Source organism: Pseudophryne corroboree, chromosome 3, assembly GCF_028390025.1.
Source record: "Pseudophryne corroboree isolate aPseCor3 chromosome 3, aPseCor3.hap2, whole genome shotgun sequence".
NCBI classification, from domain to species: Eukaryota; Metazoa; Chordata; class Amphibia; order Anura; family Myobatrachidae; genus Pseudophryne; species Pseudophryne corroboree.
The window spans coordinates 535,734,490-535,757,966 of record NC_086446.1 but is presented as its reverse complement, the minus strand read 5'-3'; the positions used below and the strand labels follow the sequence as shown (position 1 = coordinate 535,757,966).

The following is a 23,477-nucleotide window of genomic DNA, read 5'->3' as shown; positions in this document are numbered from 1 at the left end:
ATAGCAACCAATCAGCTTGTAACTGTCACTTTATAGACTGTGCTAGATAAAGGATAACTAGGAGCTGATTGGTCAGTATGGGCTATTTCACTTTATCTCTTTCAAAGGTTTGATACATATCCACTAATAGGCCCTACACACTGGCCGATTTTTAGAAAGATATAAACGATCTCGTTCATAAATGAACGAGAACTCGTTCATATCTTTCAGTGTGGAGACTCCAGCGATGAACGATGCGCGGCCCCGCGCTCATTCATCGCTGGTCTCCCGTCGGCTGTGCATGCAGGCCAATATGGACGATCTCGTCCATATTTGCCTGCACTTCAATGCAGCCGCGTGACGGGGGGAGTGAAGAAACTTCACTCCCCCCGTCACTGCCTCCCCGCCGCAGGGTCGCTCGTTGGCCGTATCCGCCGTCGGGCAGCTCGGCGGCGGGTCGGCCAGTGAGTAGGGCCCCTAAGATCTGGTATATAGAGGACCTCCATCCTAGTTCTTACTTGGACATTTTTCATACGGCGGTACGGCCATATACAATAAAAGTAATTAGCATCTTATCATCTCTTTCTGCATCCTGTCACGGGCAGTCCAATGAGAAAGGTGCCTAATTGTGCCAAATTATATTAAAAACCTCTCCTTGCTGGCTCTTGGTTGCCATTGGGGTCCAGGTTTTAAATATATCCATTTTATATAGCCACAGGTGACTTAAACATAGAAACAGAGAATTTGATGGCAGCTAAGAACCACTTGGCCCATCTACATACACACACTTACACACTAGGGTTAATGTTTGTCAGGAGCCAAATAACCCACTAAGATATTTTTGGTCTATGGGAGGAAACCAGAGTACTCAGAGAAAACCCACACAAGTATGGGGAGAATATACAAACTCTACACAGATAGGGCCATGGTGGGAATTGAACCTCAGTGATGTGTGGTAGTAATGGTAGCCATTACACCATCCATACTGCCCAATTAGTACCTAACTTAGGGGTCTATTTACTAAGCCTTGGATGGAGATAAGGCGGACGGAGATAAAGTACCAGCCAATCAGCTCCTAACTGTCATTTTTCAAACCCAGCCTGTGACATGTCAGTTAGGAGCTGATTGGCTGGTACTTTATCTCTGTTGACTTTATCTCTATCAAAGGCTTAGTAAATAGACCCCTTAGTTTGATTTAACCATCGGTGCTGTCCCATGAATATGCTTAAAGCCTGGACCGTTGGGGTGCCTTGAGGACTGTGTTTGGGAACCTCTGCAATAATGGCTTGGTCTGTGAGATTGGTGGCTCTTTGTAATGGGGTTGGCAAAAAAAAATGTGCAATGGGCTATATAAATGAATAATCATGTGGTTGAAGTGCTGGTATAACAATGTACAGGGGCCCACTAGGGAAACAACCAAGAGTATGGCTTCTATATAAACAACTAGCTGGAGTACCCGGCGTTGCCCGGGATTTTAAGAATGTTTGTTTACAAAGCATATCTTGCTTCCCTGACGCACTTTGTATAGTGGCCGGACCCCTTTTTGGTCCCCCAAGAGACCCTGCTCTTCCCACCATACAACTCTCAGTCTGTGGCTTCCTGCTCCCTCCATTCCCCTCCTCACACCATGTCAGTGCCCCTGTGAAATTATCTATTTATTTACAGTGCCTTATATAGCGCAGCACATTATGTATCTCCTGATATACTCTGTGCTGCTGGGGGACCGTGCTACTTCCACTATATAACTGTCAGTGTGTGGGTTTGTGCAACCTGCATTCCCCTCCTCACATCATGTCACTGGTCCTGTCACATGCAGCCCTGTCATCACTGACATATCATGCATGTCCTGATATAGTCTGTGCTGCTGGCCCACCCCTACGGGTGCTAGTGGTGTGTTACCCCCACAGTGTTTGTTCCCAGAGTGTAAGTCATATGTGTAGCAAGTTCATACTTGCCTACTTTTGAATAAGCATTTCAGGGAGATTGTGAAAGTAACACCTATCAGCGCGGACGTGTACTGCTACATCGGAGAGGAGTTTCATGAAAATTACTTACATCCAAATGTATATGAGCCCCAAAGTTAGTAAGATCTACTTGTTGAAGAAAAGGCACTGATATTTTGCAGGATTTGTTCGTGTATTGTGTTTTACAAGAGTTTCCATACACTGTAAGTGGCCATAGGGATGGACAGATGTATTAACCTGGAGAAGGCATAATATGTGCAAGGTGATAAAGGCACCAGCCAATCAGATACTAACTGTTAATTTACATATTGGAGCTGATTGGCTGGTGCCTTTATCACCTTGCACATATCACTGGTTTATCAATTCCTTATGCCTTCTCCAGGTTAATACATCTGCCCCATGTTTGAGCAAGTTCACACAAAGCACCTTTCCTTCAACACAGGTGTGCTAGCTAGTGCCTGCCAATACTTATCTCACCTGTTTTAACAGAAACAGCTATCAGCTCTGAGGAGAGTGGTTTGAAATTCTCTGAATAGGGGGCTCTCTGAGTAGTGTTCCAGAGAGCTGCTTTTAAGATTGATGACAAGTATGTATTTTCGGTTTAGCTCGTGACCATTGACTATGTAATTGTATTCTGCTAATTGAATATCCTGGCTCAGTGTGTGGAGTAGTTTGTGAGGAAGCCATATTAACAACATTCATGTATTGATGTATAGTACTTACTAGAGTTTTTTAAATCAAATTCTATCTATTTACACAGTTCATTTTACATATTGTTATATGAGGTAATAATGCACGTGAGCATAGAAGGAAATACAATGGATTTTGTATATTTATGCACATTGGTGTTGCATGTTCCTTTTGGGATTATTATTATTATTATTATTATTATTATTATTATTATTTGCATTTTCAGTTTTTGATAGAATGTACCTGTTTTTGTTTGTTTTAAGCGGCATCTTTCAGGTCTGATATTAGTAGCAATGCAAGAACTAATCGCTGGTCTGGAAAAGTTCAGCTTTGACCTTGAAAGGGATGTTGAATGTCAGAGGGGGTCCCTAATCCTGCCTTTCCAAGGCATGGACAGTAAGTATGATATATGGCATTAAGTGTTTCCATTTTGTATGTATAATGACAACAAATGGGTTAAAAGAGAGACCAGTATAACCACTTAATAGCAGGATGTTTATAAAAAATGTATTGAAAAGAATGGACATTACCGTTATCCCTTTCTCTTGAATTATTAATAGTCTCTTAAATCCAGAACACATTAGGGATTATTTTGTCCAAAGGACAAAGAAAAAAACTATAAACAGAAAAACATAATGTAAATAGCATGTAAAAATATTTCTTAAAGTGCGTCAGATTTTGTCCATGCAGATCCTGAGCAAATTGCGGTGTGCGAGTAATGTGCTAGGATCAGTAGTCACAGGGGAAGAGACTGCGGTTTCATTATCAATATTAGAAAGTCAAAAATTCTAAATCTATACTGTTACCAGGCAGTGACTGTGAAGGAACACTGGGGCAGATGTATTAACCTGGAGAAGGCATAAGGAAGTGATAAACCAGTGATATGTGCAAGGTGATAAAGGCACCAACCAATCAGGTCCAATATGTAAATTAACAGTTAGGAGGTGGTTGTCTGGTGCTTGTATCACCTTGCACATATCACTGGTTTATCACTTCCTTATGCCATCTCCAGGTTAATACATCTGCCCCAAAATCTTGCAAATGCAAATGCCCCTGCTTAGGTTTATGTAAGTGGCCGTGCAAATCCAAACACATGAAAAGCACATGTTGTGTGATTGTAATGCAATTAGTACACATACATGTATGTAACATTCATGTTACTATTGCATTGCAGTCAGGCAATATGAATAATTTACTAAAATGGTCAGATGTGTGATATTCGCCTAATATATTTAACACTGTTACTAACATCAATTTATTTTATTGCACAGAATTAAAAGTAACTGAATTTTTTTTAATAGTGAATAAAAGCTGTAGATCTGAAAGTCTAAGCATTCCCTGTCAGCCTGTTTTTGTAGTTCGTCCCCAGGAATACATTTTTGTTTATGGATGATGTGTCTATGCTGTCTTTCTCTTTCTTTTAAAGTAGGCTATATACCATTCAGAGCTAATACAAAATGTTTCCCTCTTAACCCACCGTAAGCCTCCAATGTTTCAGTAAATATTATGCAAATCATTCTTGCCAGTATCCTAATTGTGATCACTAATATCCCTTTCATACCAAAATCCTGGGTCAGACCCAGGATTTGGAACATTGGGGCAGATGTATTAAGCCTGGAGAAGTGATAATTGGAAGCTGATAAGGCACCAGCCAATCAGCTCCTAGCTGTCATTTTTCAAACCCGTGATGATTGGCTGGTGAAAAAATTACTTTGGAATTTTGTTTAAAAGCAGTGTAAAACTATTAATCTTAATATTACTGTGTTGTACTCCTGAGGTGAAGTGGAAATTGAGGCCTATTGATTCCAACAGTTGGTGTTACAAAGAGGATAATGTACCTTGCAGCATTTGGCCTTTATGTAAGACGATCATGTATGTATGTATGTATGTAAGCAGTGCAGTTCTGTGCGCAACAATCACTTTCTCTTCTGTGCCCTCATGCAGAGTCAGCAGCAGCTGTGTGTGACTTCTTCATTAGAGGGCTATGCAGGAAAGGTAAGCTGACACAGAGTAGTGCATACTTGGCCAACATTTCAACACCATTTGTGAAAATTTATGTTCTGGTAAAGCTATGCTAAATTGTTTCATGCACATTTATCTCCAAACTGGACTGCTGTAAACTTCTCCTGACTGGCATTCCTGACAAATACCTCTCTCCACTCCAGTCTATCCTCAATGCTGCTGCCCGGCTCATTTTCCTCACCAAACGCACTACGTCCACCTCTCCTCTCCTACAAGACCTTGACTGACTGGCTTCCCTTCCTTTCAGAATCCATTTCAAGCTTCTCACACTTGCTTACAAAGCCCTCACCCACTCCTCTCCCATCTATATCTCTGACCTTATCTCCCTTTACATTCCCACCTGTCCTCTTCGCTCGGCTAATGCACGTCTACTCTCCTGCCTACGGATTACTTCCTCCCACTCCTACCTCCAAGATTTTTCACGTGCTGCACCACTTCTCTGGAATTCCCTACCTCTCCCTCTCAGACTCTCCACCTCTCTACAAAACTTCAAACGGGCTCTCAAAACCCACTTCTTCACCAAACCCAGCCAAATCTCATCCTAACCCTCTGTTCCACACTCTATGTACCCCATCTGTGTTACCACTGTCTGTCTACCCCTCCCCTTTAGAATGTAAGCTCTCACGAGCAGGGTCCTCTTCCCTCATGTGCTTATCCTTTTTCTTACTTTAATAATCAACTGCACCAAATCCAGCAGTCTTCTGCCACCTGATACTTATTTCAGGGTCATCTGCTGATGTAGCTATATTTATTTACCCTGTACTTGTCCTATATTGTCGTCAACTGTAAGTTGTTGTTGTTTTCCTGTTTTGAGTATTTGTTTATGTACTCTAATTGGGCGCTGCAGAACCCTTGTGGCGCCATATAAATAAATTAAAGGATGATAATAATTATGTATGGCAAATGTATAACTGAATGGATTATATTAAAATGCGTAACTCAAAGGCTATACATCTTCACACCATATTCCACCAGCCAACCCAGCTCATTTCGTATAATACTCTTTCTACTTTTCACATGTGGATCTCTTATTATGGTGAAAAAAAATAATTTATTCAAGTATCCGTGATGTTTCAGAAGAGCCTAATGAGGATATATTATTCTCAATTGGGATTGTGGTTTAGTCTAATTTACTAAAGCTTGGAAATGCATAGCCTCCATAGTTAATGACGTCTTTGGATGGTGTTAGCCATTATAGCCTATAGGCTACCTTTTCTTCAGAAGGGAACCTTGGATGTCTTCTGGGCAGCCTTTATATGTGCATGCATGGAGCCACAATAGTTAAGAGAGAATGAAAACTATCACTTTATTATTCACTCTTCATTGAGGTGGGCTCTTATCAAAGTCGCTGTCCCAGGAAGAGGATTTTGATAAAATTGCCAAAAAAAAAACCAAAACTGGTATCACTGTGAATAGTCTCAAACCCAAATAACGGTGTTCCCTTTTTCCACCAAAACACCCCGAAAAGAGCTGGGTGCAAACTGGCTAGTTGAATATGGTTTCAACTCAAGCCATATCACTGTAGCTTGAAACCATGTTCACACTGCAGGCTGGACCCGGATAAGTGGTGGATCTTCCCTTTTAGCGTAACCCTGGTTGGAAAACCTGGGTCGTGAGTTTACATCGCACTGTTACTCGGATCCTTCCCATGTAGCAAGAGAACTGGTAGGGGCCGGGGATCAGAAACCGTACAGGTTCATTGCTCCTTGATCATCATAAATACTGTGTACTGTGCTGATGCATATGCACGCAAAAAACAAAATCTCTAAAAAGCCACAAATAAAAATAGTGGAGTTGGTTGCATTCATCTCTGCACCAGTAGCATATACACCAGGTTTATATCTGGCATATTTACACACAACCAGGTGATGAGCACAAAATGTTGCATAATTACTGCTAATATTTACACCACACGGGTGTATCTAGGGGTCCGAGTGCCCCTGGCAAAGTAAGGGCTGGTGCCACACACACACACACACACACACACACACACACACACACACACACACACACACACACACACACACACACACACACACACACACACACACACACACACACACACACACACACACTCCAATTCAAATTATGCCACACACTAACTCATTACACCGCACGGTAGTGTCTCTTATTTACTTTATGCCACACAGTATCATATTACACTGCAAGGTTGTCTCTTATTCACGTTATGCCACACAGTAGTACCCCTAAAGGAAACACTGTCTATAGAAGGCATATGGGGAATGCAAATAGAAAATAGAAATGTGGGCCAGTGCTAATAAATAAATTTCTATTTTTATAAGTGGAATGCGGTCAAACCGCATTCAGGGATGTGACTGCTGTTCTCAGCGCTCTGTAGATTGGATCACATTGGCTGTAAACACCTCTGCCTGATTGACAGGCAGTCGCATTCGCGGGAAGGGCAGGGGGTAGTGATGGACGACGGCGTGGGGAAAACTGGGTCGGACCGCCTGCATTTTCGGGAAGGCTGAGTGATATCACACGCAGCCACCCCTATGTGAAAAATGGCGGCAGACCACCTGCATACGCAGCCTAGCTGCAGCTGCATGGGTACTTCCACAGTTGCTCCGACCACAATTAAATTGAGGTTGCAGTCGCTGAGCAGGCAATTCAGCATGCTGGACAGCCTTGCCCTGCGATGGATGAGCATACCCCAGCATGCAATAGAAATGATTGCAGATTCTGCTTTTTAGCAGAATCTGCAATGCTTACCGAATATCCTCCACTGCCATTGGTACATCTGATCCTGCCCATAGACACACACACATACACTTACATACTATCACATACAGTACATATGATATACAGTACAGTCACACATGCAGTATATACAAATAGTTACACACATGCACGCACACATACAGTCACATACATAGTTGCACACATAAATACAGTAGATACTGATACACACAAACATATATAGTCACATGCAGACAGACTACAGTATATAGTGTTTACCCCCTCACTTCACAGACAGGGTACATCACTAAATGCATGTACTTCAGTAGCTCCTTGTCCTCTCCCCCTCTCCATGCTGCTGGGGTGCCTGGCACTGACTGAGTGCCGTGTAGCCCCATGCTTCTACTCCATCCACTTCCCGAAGGTCAATGCCGTGCAGTGCAGTCCTGTGCCACCCCTCCCCTCCCTTAAACCGGATTGTACCTTGTGACTGTCTGTTACTGCCGGCGCCGGTGTCCAGCGGTACAGCACTGCACTAGTGATCAATCAGACTCAAAATAAACTACAGCTCCCGGTAACAAGGGCTACTGGGAGCTGTAGTTTATGTTGAGTCTGATTACAAGTGCGGTGCGCTGGTGCCGGCACTAGCAGACAGTCACCAAGTCTGACAGTACTACTGGATTCTACCCCCTGGCCGTGGATGGCACGGCCAGGCGGCACCCCCTCCTTGCCTGGCGCCCTTGGCGAGTGCCATCCTGGCCAATGGGTAGATACGCCCCTGACACCACAATTCCATTCCCATTGTAGGCTTGCTCAAAGACATCCATGACTGATCTCTTACTCATCAGGCTGGCCACTGCCTTGATCTTGTATTCGATAGACTATGCTCAGTTTTTTTCCCTCTCTCAGATCACAAGTCTGTCATCTGCAACTCCGCTCCTTGGTATTGATCTCTATCAAATCTCCTCAAACCAGCAAAAATATTCAACTCTAATTTCAATAACTTTCCAGCTCTCTGCAACAACTACTCGCACCAATTTCCACATTCCCCTCTCCTGAGATGGCTGTACCAGAGGCGGAACTACCGCCAGTGCAACCAGTGCATTGCACTGGGGCCCGCCTCTGTCCAGGGGCCCAAAGCATGTAATGAGTCAAACTGACTCATTACATGCCGCTGTGCGCTGCGGGCAACCGCTGCCCGCAGCGACAGCCGCCCGAGGAGAGGCGCAGCGGTACGGGGGAGAAGGAGGAGGAGGGAGCCGAAGGAGGGAGCCGCAGCAGCGCTTTACTACTGGTGGAGGCGCTGCTGCTGCTGCCCCTCTGCTTCACTATAGGTTGTCTTCCGAGAACAGCCTATAGTGAAGCAGAGGGGCAGCAGCAGCAGCGCCTCCACCAATGACACAGCGATGCTGCGGCTCCCTCCTCCTCCTTCTCTCCAGCCCGGGAATCGTCTGACGCTGCACCGAGGAGCCTGAGCCAGCGGAGACGCCAGAGAGGGTAAGTATAATTCAATTCTTTTCTTTCTTTCTCTCTTTCTCTCTTTCTCTCTTTCTTTCTCTGCCGCTATGTGTAAAAAGGGGGGACTGCCTGCCGCTATGTGTAACAAGGGGACGCTGCCTGCCGCTATGTGTAACAAGGGGACGCTGCCTGCCGCTATGTGTAACAAGGGGACGCTGCCTGCCGCTATGTGTAACAAGGGGACGCTGCCTGCCGCTATGTGTAACAAGGGGACGCTGCCTGCCGCTATGTGTAACAAGGGGACGCTGCCGCTATGTGTAACAAGGGGACGCTGCCTGCCGCTATGTGTAACAAGGGGACGCTGCCTGCCGCTATGTGTAACAAGGGGACGCTGCCTGCCGCTAGGTGTAACAAGGGGACGCTGCCTGCCGCTAGGTGTAACAAGGGGACGCTGCCTGCCGCTAGGTGTAACAAGGGGACGCTGCCTGCCGCTAGGTGTAACAAGGGGACGCTGCCTGCCGCTAGGTGTAACAAGGGGACGCTGCCTGCCGCTAGGTGTAACAAGGGGACGCTGCCTGCCGCTAGGTGTAACAAGGGGACGCTGCCTGCCGCTAGGTGTAACAAGGGGACGCTGCCTGCCGCTATGTGTAACAAGGGGACGCTGTCCGCCGCTATGTGTAACAAGGGGACGCTGCCTGCCGCTATGTGTAACAAGGGGACGCTGTCCGCTGTAAGGTGTAAAAGGGTCTCTACCTGGTGTAGTGGTGCTACTGTGCGGCGTAATTTGAAGAATGGAGACTACTGTGCACCGTTTTATGAATTGGTATTATTTTGTGGCCACAAGCCTTCCCCACGAAGCCACGCCACTATGTATTTTTGTGCGTGCCTACGGCGCGCACTGCCCCTGTTTTGCATGCAGGGGTGGGGCTACGATACCGTTTCTTGCACACAGTGCTAAAATGTCTAGTTATGGCACTGTTGCTAGGTATCCATTTCTCTGGCCCTGAGCAGGTCCCCCTCACCAGATCCTCTCCAGGGGTGAGGGGGTGGACTTGGATGGGGTGGGGGTGGGGGGGAAGCATTTTTTGTCGCACCTGGGCCCACCGCTCACCAGTTCCGCCACTGGGCTGTACCATACTGTATGTCAACCAAATATTTGAAATATCCCTTGATAAAGTAGGCATGCAGCCTGCTTTACCACTCCATGGGGTAAATGTAAGTGAAGTGAAGTGCAGGCATTGGCGGGTTCTTTGCGAGTCTGCCTGATGTTTTAAATTGGCAATAATTGAAAAGACCAAACTTAATTGGTTTTGTCTTTTTTTTTAATGATTGCTCCTTTTAAAAACATCGGACAGACTCGCATGGAACCTGGTGAATGATGGGTCCAAAACACTAGTCATCTTGTTATTATGTTGTAGGGATTGCTTCTATCCTGAAAAATTACACCACAATTCTGACCCATACTCTCGTATTACTATCCTATCCGTCAGCTCTCTTATCCAACCAAGTTGCTTGTGAGACTCTCCTACACCTTCCTCATACATCTTATTGGACACACTTTAGTAATTCCCCCCCCCCCCCCCCCCCCACAACATGCCACAGAGGCTGCAAATACTTAGGTGGTCAATGAGTTGATCTCTACTGATACCCCTTTCAAACTGTTCTTTGGGCCCAGGATATTGCCCGGGTTCTGTCTCGGTGTGAAAGTCTTGACACGAGTTGTGTTTCCCAGGTCGCAACCAGGGTTATTTTCAGGACTGACCAGGGTCAGCTACGTGTCAAAGGTGGGACCCAGGGCGCACAAAAAGGCTGCTGATTGGCTGTGTACTCAGAAGGCCCGCCTAAGGGAAGTGACATGTAGGACAGAAAGTCCAAACACGGGTGTTATGTAAAGGCAGTGACTTGGAAATAACCTGGGTTGGACACAACTTGAAACGGGTTCAGTATGGTATGCCGGCGGCCGGGCTCCCGGCGACCAGCATACCGGTGCCGGGAGCCCGACCGCCGGCTTACCGACAGTGTGGTGAGCGCAAATGAGCCCCTTGCGGGCTCGCTGCGCTCGCCATGCTACGGGCACGGTGGCGCGCCACGCTATTTTATTCTCCCTCCAGGGGGGTCGTGGACCCCCACAAGGGAGAATAAGTGTCGGTATGCCGGCGCCGGTATACTGTGCGCCGGGATCCCGTCAGTCGGCATACTGAAGACCACCCCTTGAAACAGTGATTTATTATCCCAAGTGGAGCCAGGATTTGAATGTGAAAGGGGTGTACATCAAAATTCCATTACTTACTTCTAATTCTCTACTGAATCTTTCTGCTGCATTTGACACTGTTGACCACTCTCTTCTAATACAAACTCTACAATCTCTACGTCTTCAGGACACTGTCCTATCCTGTTTCCCATTCTACTTATCAAATAGCTCTTTCAGTGTTTGCTTCTCTGGATCCAACTCCTCTTTGATTCCTCTATCATCTCTTGGCAAACTAATCGGCTCTTGCAAATTTCAGTGTTGTCTGAATGCGGATGACATCCAAATGTACCCTTTTTTACAGATCATAGACCATCTGTGTTGGCCTGTGTTACTGGCTGTCTTCCATTTGAATGCCGCCTCATCACCTCAAAGTCAATTTTTCCAAATTGGGGTTAATAATATTCTTGTTGGAAATAAGTGTAGGCTTGAGCATGTAGCAGCGTTTTTGTACACACCAGCCTTACAACTACTAACAGCCCAGTTATTTAAGTAATGGTGTAGATTTATTGAAGATAATACAGGTAAAGCTGAGTGATATCACACGCAGCCACCCCTATGTGAAAAATGGCGGCAGACCACCTGCATACGCAGCCTAGCTGCAGCTGCATGGAGACTTCCACAGTTGCTCCGACCACAATTAAACTGGGGTTGCAGTCGCTGAGCAGGCAATTCAGCGTGCTGGACAGCCAGCGCGCTGGCAGGGAGCTACTCGTCGCTGCCTGGGTCGCAGCGGCTGCATGTGACGTCATGCAGCCACCACGGCCCGCCCCCCCCCCCCCCAACGGTCCGAGCACGCCTGCGTTGCCTGGACCGCGCCCCCTAAACGGAAGCCAAATGCCACCGGCCCGCCCCCTCCCGCCCAGTGCCCACCTCTGCCTGTCAGTCGGGCAGAGGCGATCGCAGGGCTACAGCAGCCGTCGGCTGTCTGGCATGCGCCGGTGCACTGCGGCACCGGCGCATTTCAGACCTGATCATTTTTGCACAGCACCAATCAGGTCTGAATCAGCCCTTTATAGTCCCTTCAATGGTTGCCTGTCTGATCAAATTCAGTATAAAATACTTCTGCTTACACACAAGGCTATCAACTAAAGTACATCAACAAACATCTCTTTGCTTATTTCAAGATATCTCCCAGCTGGACTCCTCAGCACAAGATCTGCGTCTCACTTCAACATACATCACCTGCTCCCAGTCACATTGTTTTATTTGTGCGGCACCTACTCTGTAAAATGCTCTCCCTCGGATTACTAGCCTTTCTTCTGGTAATAGGTTTTAAATATATGCATAACACAATTTACTTCTAATAAGTTCTATGAGACATACAGTACATTGGGCCTGATTCAGAGCTGCAGGCAGTCACATGTGCAGCTGAGTGTTTGCAGTAGCATACCATCCCAACATCAGGAGACAGGGAAGTGGGACTCCCTGGCGCGGCCAAAAGGGTGTGTGACATATATGAAAATGGGGTGTGGCTTCATGGGAGTGCTGTGATCGTGAGCCACGCCCTCATTTCCCGTCATTATGGGGGCATGCCCAGCACTTTGTAAGCTGCTGGCGTGCCCCCAGCCCCTCAGTCTCCTGTGAATAGACGCTGTGCGCATGTACACAGCGTCTATTCACCAGGAGCCTCCCAACTGCCTCCCCCACTGCGGCTCGTGGATGGGAACAGCAGGACAATCCCAAAATAACGGGACTGTCCCGCGAAAATCGGGACAGTTGGGAGGTATGCAGTAGACTTGTGAAAATATGCTAATGACTCAGACGTCTTGTGAACAGAGACTCCCACTGCCGGCGAACTCCACATACACCACTTACATACAAAAGTGGGAAAATCAGACCTGTGAGCAACCCTGTGCTGTCTCAGACTGGGCATCTCGCCTAAGGTGTCAGGGCCTCTCCTGCTGCATACAAATTTGCAAAGACTGATTAGGGCACTGGCACACTTAGAAAATGGTCCTGACACGTTTGGGATTTTCTAACCACCTCCTGTTCCCTCCCTAAAAGCTCACTAGCTGCTGTTCACTTTGTGAATGAATCCCCTGTGTGCGCCCGTAATAGCTAATCAATTGCAGCGTTTGCGCAGTGTGGCTCTGAGCCTCTGACATAGCAAGTACCTTTAATCAGACCATTGTGTGATTCTTTTCAATGTATATTTTTGTCCATTTAACTAAACTAGATAATTTTGTGTATGCTGCCAAGACATGTACATTTATTTTCCTTTCAGTTGTTTCAAACGTTTGTGATTTCAGTACAGCAGAATCCCAGCCTCATTAGATTATTACTGCACTTTTCCTGATGTTGTACATATACTGACTTATATTACCTACTGTGTACTTAGTAACTCCTATACTTTCCTATATGAATTGTATATAATTGTGGTATACCTGTGGTGTGTCTGTCTGTACTATAAATGTTCTGATTCGTCAAAGGTCCTATGTGTCCGTTCCGGCACCTGTCCGGGGAGAAGACTGTGGTCTGCAAACATTGGCTGAGGGGTTTGTGTAAGAAGGGTGATCACTGCGAATTTCTGCATGAGTACGACATGGACCGCATGCCTGAGTGCTACTTCTACTCCAAATTTGGTGAGCAGAGTCCTATAAGGAAGGTCAACTATTTTCTCACACTCAGCAGAAACACACCAGAATAGCTCAGGAACAGCCATAAAATAACAGCATGCATAAAAGAACATGCTAAAAGAATGAAATCTGGAAATGTTGCAACATGGAAAGCAAAACATTTAGCTAGACACCTGGTTATATGCTATGATAAGTAGAATATGCGTGTCCAGATGTGCAGGTGGAGTTACTTAGATCACATTTGTAGTACTTAACTTGGCAGTATTGCATTTCCAGAAATTCTTCTTTTAGCATATAAGTATATTACTGTTTATTTCTATTGTGCATCTGCCCCTATGAATGGCCCATATAGCCACATATACTTTGTCACTAGTCAGATGCCCCATGGCTTAATGCAGATAGTTTTATGATGGAGTCTTCTAGATTTGGAACTTTGTCTCTCCTGTTCATGGTAGATGTTGTTGGCTTTTCCTACACATTTGCTACAGGCTATGCAAGTGGCATATGTGTTTTGAAGAAGGGTATCCTACAGATGCTTCTGCAACGCATGAAGCCACAATCCTGCTGTAGACTAAGAGGCCTATTTATTAGAATTATCTTTACAAAGAAAATGTGAAAAAGGGTATTAAAGGGCTTTTGGAGCAGTTTTCGTGAAAAACTACTCCAAACTCTTTAATTGCCATTTTTTAGTAACCAAGATTACGTTCCCCAAACTTATAATGGGAAATGCGATATGGCTGAATATACTAAGGAAAAAAAATGCAGCAGTGTGCCCTGTGATAATAACGCCAGCACTAGCTGGTGTAATTACAGGACAGCACTGCGATATGCAGCCTTTTGCGCAGCTTTCTCTGCCCCTCGGCAGAGAAAGCTGTGTGGGATCGGGCTCTGGTGATCAGCTCTGAGTGTCCGATGGACACAGAAGCTGATCACGTTAAAAAATTTTTTTTTTTTTAAATTCATACTTACCCGTGCCAGGAGCTGGGGATTGGTGCTCCAGTGAGCACTGCCTGGCACCACGTCCTCCATGTGCTGCGCTGTGACCCCCTTTGCAGTAAAGTGACACTGTGTAAAGCGACAGCTCACTTTTATAGCACCAGTGGTCACAGCTCAGAAGCAGGATCTGGCAATCTACCGGAAGCAGCGGACACTGGCTCCAGGGGCTAGTAAGTAATAGTATAAATACCCAAGGGGAAGGCTGTTTGTGGCGGGGGGGATACTAGAGGTAGCGATGGACGGCAGCGCATGCGCAGCAGGACATCGGGGTATTTTTTACAAAATATAACCCTGATGATGCTGCGGAGAGGCATTGCAGGGACAGAGCTTTCTCACAAGCTCTGTCCTTGCATGTGATAACTGATACATCCATGCAATGTACTCAATTATCGCATTGTGATTTTGGCCAGTATCATCAGATGCGGATGGTGATAAATTGGCCCCTATATCTCCTTTGTGAGAACAAGACCAAGTGAGTGGCCTGTGTGGGGAGTAGGACTAGAGGCAGGGGAAATATATAATATATATATATATATATATATATGTATGTATATATATATATATATATATATATATATATATATATATATATGTATGTGTGTGTGTGTGTGTGTGTGTGTGTGTGTGTGTGTGTGTGTGTGTGTGTGTGTGTGTGTGTGTATATATATATATATATATATATATATATATATATATATATTCTCCTTTTGTGCAATGGGTGGCACTCCTAAGGGGCTTTAAATAGCATCAAAAAATGACAGAGACTGCGCTCCGGTAACATTTCAGCTGTATTATAGCTTTCGTCAGACCATACAGAGTAAGAAGACATTACAAACATTTATACTTTACCCCAAACCTCGTGTTCTCCGCTCCCTGGTCCGGTGCGCCGGCCGATGACTTAGTCACTGATCAGCTGTAGCACCTGCCGCGCGACGGTTACCCCTGCGTTCCACACCGTATCCTCCCTGGCCCAGCGCGCCGGCTAGGGCTGATGACGTCACCACGTCCCAGCTGACCAAACGCGCTCTACACCCCTCTCCTGCATCGGTTGCCTAGGGAACCAACATAAATAATAATACAATGAATACCGCACAAAGCTGGATTGACATGTATGAACATAATCGGCAATTAACAATATCTGCACAAACAGCTCTATTTACTCAGCTATGTTAGTTCCTTGATTGTTGCCCAAAATATCTATCATGATAATGAAACCAGCTATTCATCATATCATATTGATATTAACAACTTATTATTCATGTTAAAGACAACAACCTACCTCTCCAACTAAAGGCCTAACCCAAATCTACAAAAAACAGTTCATGGTCATCTGCTCATTAAGTCCTGCCGGTGCTTGTGTATTAAGGAAGTGAATCCACTTAGTCTCCCGTTGTAATAATAGTTTCTGTCGATCACCACCCCTAACACACTCTGGCTGTTGATCTATGATCTTGTATTTTAAACTAGAAAGATTGTGTCTGAATCTAGCAAAATGGCGTGCTACAGGTTGTGACTGTCTCTCTCCCCCTATAGCAGCTCTAATGGCTGACCTATGCATGGCCATTCTTTCACAAAACTGTCTCACTGTCTTCCCCACGTAAAAAAGTCCGCAGGGACAGCGGATGAAGTATATTACATGAGTTTTGGTGCAAGTCAGAACCTTATTGATTTTTATAAATTTGCCTGTATGGGGGTGTGCAAAGCCTGGTCCTATCTCCATGAAGCTGCACCCTGGCTTCTTACTAAGAAACGTTTTGGTCGGTACCTCTTTAAAATTAGAGAGATCATTGTGCACTAAGAGATCTTTTAGGTTCCTATTCCTAGTGTAACTTGGTAACAAAGACTTGTCCCTCAGGGTGGCCAACTCCTTATCCGTGGTAACCACCGCCCAACTATCCCTGACATGTTTCTTCACCTCTCGACTTACTGTTGACCATCTCTGTACAAAGGGAATTTTGTTTTGCATAGTGGGCATATCTTTCTCGGATGTCTGTAATAATTTATTCCTATCCATCCCAAGCACCTTTAACTTAGTTTGCATCAGGTCCCCCCAATCATAACCTCTAGTACTAAATCTCTGAGCCATTTCCTGTATCTCCTTCTCAGTATTTTCCAAATTTCCTGAGATCCTATGGATCCTGAGGAATTGAGAATATGGCAGACTGAATTTGGTAGATGGTGGATGAAAACTTGCAGCATGCAATAGTGTTTCGATCCGTGGGTTTTTTAAACAAATTAGTATGGATTCGACCCTCACTAATAGAGATGATTGCATCCAAATAATTAACCTGTTGTGTGCTGCTGCTGGCCGTAAACTTGATATTCACATCCTTATGGTTAACATCCAACAACATGGCCTCAAACTCACTTTGAGAGCCCAACCAGATCAAAAACAGATCGTCAATATAGCGAACAAAGAATTTAATCTTGCTCGCAATATTCGGATCTGTAAAAAACCTATCTCTCTCAACTTCGAATATGAAGCTGTTCGCAAAAGCTGGGGATGCACAACTGCCCATCGCACATCCCTGCCTCTGTTCGAACCACTTGCCGTCAAACAAGAAATAATTCCGAATAAGTGTAAACCTGAGCAGTCCCAAGAAAAACGTCAAATCTGGCCCCTTGTACAAAGCGCTTGTGGACAATAGACGTCTGGCAGCCTCCACACCTCTATCGTGAGGAATGTTGGTGTAGAGGCTTACCACGTCTAGAGTGCACAACAAACAATTAGTTGGTAAAATCGGTAATTCCGCCAATTTATTAATTAATGCTGTCGTGTCCTTCAAATATGTGGACTGTGACTGTATCACCGGCTGAAAGAAATGATCTAAATACTGTGAGACCTTATAATAAACAGAATCTCGTGCTGATATTATAGGACGTCTCGGTGGCTCCCTCGCATTCTTGTGTACTTTAGGAATTGTATAGAAAACTGGTGCCACCGGGTAATCCTGTAATAGAGCATCTGCCACAATCTTTGTGATCACCTTATCAACCGCTTGTACTAGCAATTGTCGCAATTCGTCATTGTATTGGCAGGTGGGGTCCCTTTGCAACTGGCTATAGACCTCTACCTCATTCAGTTGCCTATACGCCTCCCTTCTATACTGCTGTATGTCTTGAACAATGACCCCCCCACCCTTATCTGCCGGACGAATTACGATTTGCTTATCCTTACTCAGAGTCTGCAATGCCTCTCTCTCGCCCAGAGTTAAATTATCATACACATGTTTCTGTTTACTAACAGACTCCCTCACTTTGGAGTCCAACACTCTGGCAAAGCATTTTAGTGAAGCATTGTTACTCTGAGGATCAAAAGTCGACCTGGGCTTAAGTTTACCTGGGAGATCACCCCCTGGTTCAGAGCCCAGACTGTGCGCAAAATTTATAAAAATCAATAAGGTTCTGACTTGCACCAACACTCATGTAATATACTTCATCCGCTGTCCCTGCGGACTTTTTTACGTGGGGAAGACGGTGAGATAGTTTCGTGAAAGAATGGCCATGCATAGGTCAGCCATTAGAGCTACTATAGGAGGAGAGAGCCAGTCACAACCTGTAGCACGCCATTTTGCTAGATTCAGACACAGGGCCGGCTCGAGGCATGTTCGACTCGAGCGGCCGCACAGGGCGCCACCCTTAAAGGGCGCCGCGCGCTGGCGCCGCCATGTCGGAGCCTGGAGCCGGCCCTGATCTCCCCTGCTGTCCTCCCGCTGTGTGCGCTATGCGGCGCCGGCGTCTGATGTAAGACACCGGCGCCGCACAGCGCGCACAGTTCTGTGTCAGACAGCGGCGCGCACAGCAGCACTCCCCCCTCCCTCGGCACAGCAGGTACTGGGGGGCCTGGGGGCATATGTGGCACTCTGGGGGGCATTTATCTGGCACTGTGGGGGGGGGCATTTATCTGGCACTGTGGGGGCATTTATCTGTGCACTGTGAGGGGGCATTAATGTATCTGGCACTGTGGGGGCATTTCTGGCACTGTGGGGTCATGTATCTATCTGGGACTGTGGGGGCATATCTGGCACTGGGGGGGGGGGCATTAATGTATCTGGCACTGTGGGGGACATTTATCTGGCACTGTGGGGGCATTTATCTGGCACTGTGGGGGCATTCATTTATCTGGCACTGTGGGGGGGCATTAATGTATCTAGCACTGTGGGGGGGCATTTATCTGGCACTGTGGGGGCATTTATCTGTGCACTGAGGGGGCATTAATGTATCTGGCACTGTGGGGTCATGTATCTATCTGGGTCTGTGGGGGCATATCTGGCACTAGGGGGGGGGCATTGATGTATCTGGCACTGTGGGGGCATTTATCTGGCACTGTGAGGGGGCATTTATCTATCTGGGACTGTGGGGGCATATCTGGCACTGTGGGGGGCATTTATATATCTGGCACTGTGGGGGGCATTTATATATCTGGCACTGTGGGGGGCATTTATATATCTGGCACTGTGGGGGGTATTTATGTATCTGGCACTGTGGGGGGCATTTATGTATCTGGCACTGTGGGGGGGCATTTATGTATCTGGCACTGTGGGGGGCATTTATATATCTGGCACTGTGGGGGGCATTTATATATCTGGCACTGTGGGGGGCATTTATGTATCTGGCACTGTGGGGGCAATTATGTTTCTCGCACTGCTGGGGGTGCATGTCATGTGCATTTGGCACTGCTGGGGGGCATGTCATGTGCATCTGGCACGGCTGGGGGGCATGTCGTGTCTAGCTGGCACGGCTGGGGGGCATATCATGTAGTGTTCCCATGTCTCAGTGCAATACCTGGCGCAAAGTGTCTTAACGTGCTCTGCCTGGCGCAAAGTGTCTTAACGTGCTCTGCCTGGCGCAAAGTGTCTTAACGTGCTCTGCCTGGCGCAAAGTGTCTTAACGTGCTCTGCCTGGCGCAAAGTGTCTTAACGTGCTCTGCCTGGCGCAAAGTGTCTTAACGTGCTCTGCCTGGCGCAAAGTGTCTTAACATACTCTGCCTGGCGCAAAGTGTCTTAACGTGCTCTGCCTGTCGCAGTGTGTATAGGAGGTTCTACCTGGTGCAATGTGTATTAGCTGCACTACTGTGTGGTGTAATGCGAATTGCCACTATTATGTGGCCGCGCCCCTTCCCCACGAAGCAACGCCCCTACATTTTTGGTGCGCGCTTTCGGCGCGCAAGGTCCATGATTTGGAACGGGGCATCAAGCATTACAGTATGTACATAATTTTTCCCTTCTAACTTAAATATGTGCCCTCCCAAATGCAAAATGTGCCCTCCCCGTGATCAGCACCCCTGCCCTAAAAAAAAATCCTAGAGTGAACACTATCATGTGTAGCTGGCACTGCTGGGGGGCATATCATATGTAGCTGGCACTGCAGCAGGGCATGTCCTGTCTATCTGGCACTGCTGGGGGGTATATCATGTCTATCTGGCACTGCTGGGGGGCATGTCGTGTAGCTGGCACTGCTGGGGGCATGTCATGTGTAGCTGGCACTGCTGCGGGGCATGTCATGTCTATCTGGCACTGCCCTACTGTAGACATTATGTGTAGCTGGCACTATACTGGAGACATTGTGTGTAAGGAACACTACTGTAGCTGTTATGTGTAATGCTGCTAATTGTGTGCGTAGAGGGGGTGTGAAAATATATTTATTTATTTATAGTGTGATAATATGAAGTTGTGAGGTCCGCCCACTTTTTCAGAGGCCACGCCCACTTTTCCGGGTGAGTATGGGAGGGGGCGCTTTTACATTTTCTCGCACAGGGTGCTAGTAGGCCTGGAGCCGGCCCTGTTCAGACACAATCTTTCTAGTTTAAAATACAAGATCATAGATCAACAGCCAGAGAGTGTTAGGGGTGGTAATCGACAGAAACTATTATTACAACGGGAGACTAAGTGGATTCACTTCCTTAATACACAAGCACCGGCAGGACTTAATGAGCAGATGACCATGAACTGTTTTTTGTAGATTTGGGTTAGGCCTTTAGTTGGAGTGGTAGGTTGTGGTCTTTAACATTAATAATAAGTTGTTAATATCAATATGATATGATGAATAGCTGGTTTCATTATCATGATAGATATTTTGGGCAACAATCAAGGAACTAACATAGCTGAGTAAATAGAGCTGTTTGTGCAGATATTTTTAATTGCCGATTATGTTCATACATGTCAATCCAGCTTTGTGCGGTATTCATTGTATTATTATTTATGTTGGTTCCCTAGGCAACCGATGCAGGAGAGGGGTGTAGAGCGCGTTTGGTCAGCTGGGACGTGGTGACGTCATCAGCCCTAGCCGGCGCGCTGGGCCAGGGAGGATACGGTGTGGAACGCAGGGGTAACCGGCGCGCGGCAGGTGCTACAGCTGATCAGTGACGACGTCATCGACCCCCCGCCGGCGCACCGGACCAGGGTGCGGGGAACACGAGGTTTGGGGTAAAGTATAAATGTTTGTAATGTCTTCTTACTCTGTATGGTCTGACGAAAGCTATAATACAGCTGAAATGTTACCGGAGCGCAGTCTCTGTCATTTTTTGATGCTATTTAAAGCCCCTTAGGAGTGCCACCCATTGCACAAAGGATATTGTGGCTTGCAGCCAGGAAAGGCATCGGGGCAGGTGGAGTTGAATACTGAGTGCCGGTCACTTGGAGATATATAGATATAGAGATATATAATATATATATATATATATATATATATATATATATATATATAAAAATAGAAAGGAATTACTGCGCCACTTGTGTTCACCAACGTTTACGTATCCTGAATGTGAAATGTACCATACAAATGAATCTGACACTCCCTAAAAAAAAATTTAAATTTAAAAGGGCGTCTGCTTACCCCCAGACAGGGATGGCGGTTCCCTGGAGCATACATTAAATACACAAATGGGGGGGGGGGTGTTTAGCGACCACTGGTGTCTAAAATGATAAGGACTCACACTATAGGTGAATAAGTAAAAATATAAAATACAGTTTATTCACGTACAAATTTAAAACAACAAATCTTTTTCTAAAAAATGGGATAAAAAGTATACACACATAATATATAATACCAGTTAAAATATATAAAGAATAAAAATTTTCTTAACTTGGTATGCAGTCACTGCCAGGTCGCCCAAGTCTTGATGAAGTCTGAATGACGAAACGCGTTGGGAAACCTGGCAGTGACTGCATACCAAGTTAAGAAAATTTTTATTAATTATATATTTTAACTGGTATTATATATTATGTGTGCATACTTTTTATCCCATTTTTTAGAAAAAGATTTGTTGTTTTAAATTTGTGTGTGTGTGTGTGTGTGTATATATATATATATATATATATATATATATATATATATATATATATATATATGTATATATATATAGCAGTAATGGCGGCACTCCACAGACTTCAAATAAGTTTAAAACAGCTTATACTTTATTGGACGCAATAAAGTATAAGCTGTTTTAAACTTATTTGAAGTCTGTGGAGTGCCGCCATTACTGCTGCTTGTATTTGGGTCCATTGAGGACTTATGGAAGGCACCGCAGCCCTTAACTGGAATTCCCCACAGTGAGTGCCGGGTTCTTATATGTATATGTTTTGTTTTGTTTCTTTTCAAGGTGTTGGGACACGGAGCTTAGCTCCGACCCCTGACACTCCCGCCAAGCTCCACCCAAGGGCTCTCATTGGTCCTGACATATTGAATAGTAAAGCAGGGGTGACCATTGGTGGGTAAAACCATTGATGGTTCCCTTGCAGATGGTATCACACCATCAATGTTACCCATCAATGGTACCATTGATGGGTAACCCACCGATGGCCATACCTAGTCCTCTCCAATAATCATCAAAAAACAGAAATGTTAAATATTTTATGTAACACACATTGAATTATGAGACTTGTTGGAGTGGAAGCTAGCCCTGTGAATACTTGAGCATCACTGATATTTGTTCCGCTACTATCTATGGCAGTTTTCATACCTATGGAGAGTACTTGAGCACCCTCAGTAATTTTAAAAAGTTAACTTCTATTAATAAATGCAGTCATATTATCTACCTGAGACATAGAAAAGGGATTCATAGCACTGGTGAGTAGTCTGCCATGTTTGTGGTAGTCCTCTGGTTCCCTCTAATGGTAGACATGCAGCATGACACACCGATCTACAGAATTATTTTATTTCTGATCTCTTTTTTGATTGTCCCTATTAGGAGAATGTAGCAATAAGGATTGCCCTTTCTTACACATTGACCCAGCATCTAAGATTAAGGATTGCCCGTGGTACGACAGAGGTTTCTGCAAACATGGTAATATAGCTTTCAAAGTGATATCTCCGTTTACATAGATATTCAGAACTTTCTTAAATATCTAAAGGTGACAATGCCAACACTGCAGCAAGAATAGAACTGTCTCAGGAAACTGTAATGCTTTACACACTGGCAGAAAGTGTGAAAGATTAATTTAAGCTTGGAAACCACACCTCTATCAACTATTTTACATTGTACTGAGTCAATATTTCACTGACATGACCTCTAAAATATATACACACACACACACACACACACACACACACACACACACACACACACACACTACCCATGCTACGCTACGGAATTTCAAGTATAATCACAAAGGGATGAAAAGCGCTGGTATTTAATACTGCCTTTTAAACATTTTTACATATAAAACACATAACTACTCCTTTGGGAGGGCCTTCCCCAGATTGATGCTTTCAAATGGCTGGCGCTGAGGAGAAAATTCCGCCTCCTTCTCTGCCTCGTCCCACCTCTGATGCTTCCCTGCTCAGTGCTGTAAAGGCTCGGAGGACTGGCCAAGCTATTCCCGGTGTATGTTAAATATGTAA

General features: G+C 45.4%; 1 protein-coding gene across 2 annotated transcripts in view; it reads left to right on the top strand.

Annotated features, from left to right (window-relative positions):
• Positions 1 to 2,902: 2,902 nt before the first annotated feature.
• CPSF4L (cleavage and polyadenylation specific factor 4 like) overlaps positions 2,903 to 23,477 on the top strand; it is a 33,959-nt gene continuing 13,384 nt past the window's right edge. The window contains exons 1-4 of one of the 2 annotated variants that reach the window (XM_063963661.1): positions 2,903 to 3,029; positions 4,578 to 4,628; positions 13,494 to 13,646; positions 22,825 to 22,920. In XM_063963661.1, the coding sequence (XP_063819731.1) occupies positions 2,927 to 3,029; positions 4,578 to 4,628; positions 13,494 to 13,646; positions 22,825 to 22,920 (403 nt within the window). In that variant the 5' untranslated portion in view covers positions 2,903 to 2,926. The remainder of the gene's footprint in view (positions 3,030 to 4,577; positions 4,629 to 13,493; positions 13,647 to 22,824; positions 22,921 to 23,477) is intronic. The other variant, XM_063963662.1, reaches the window with a different exon arrangement.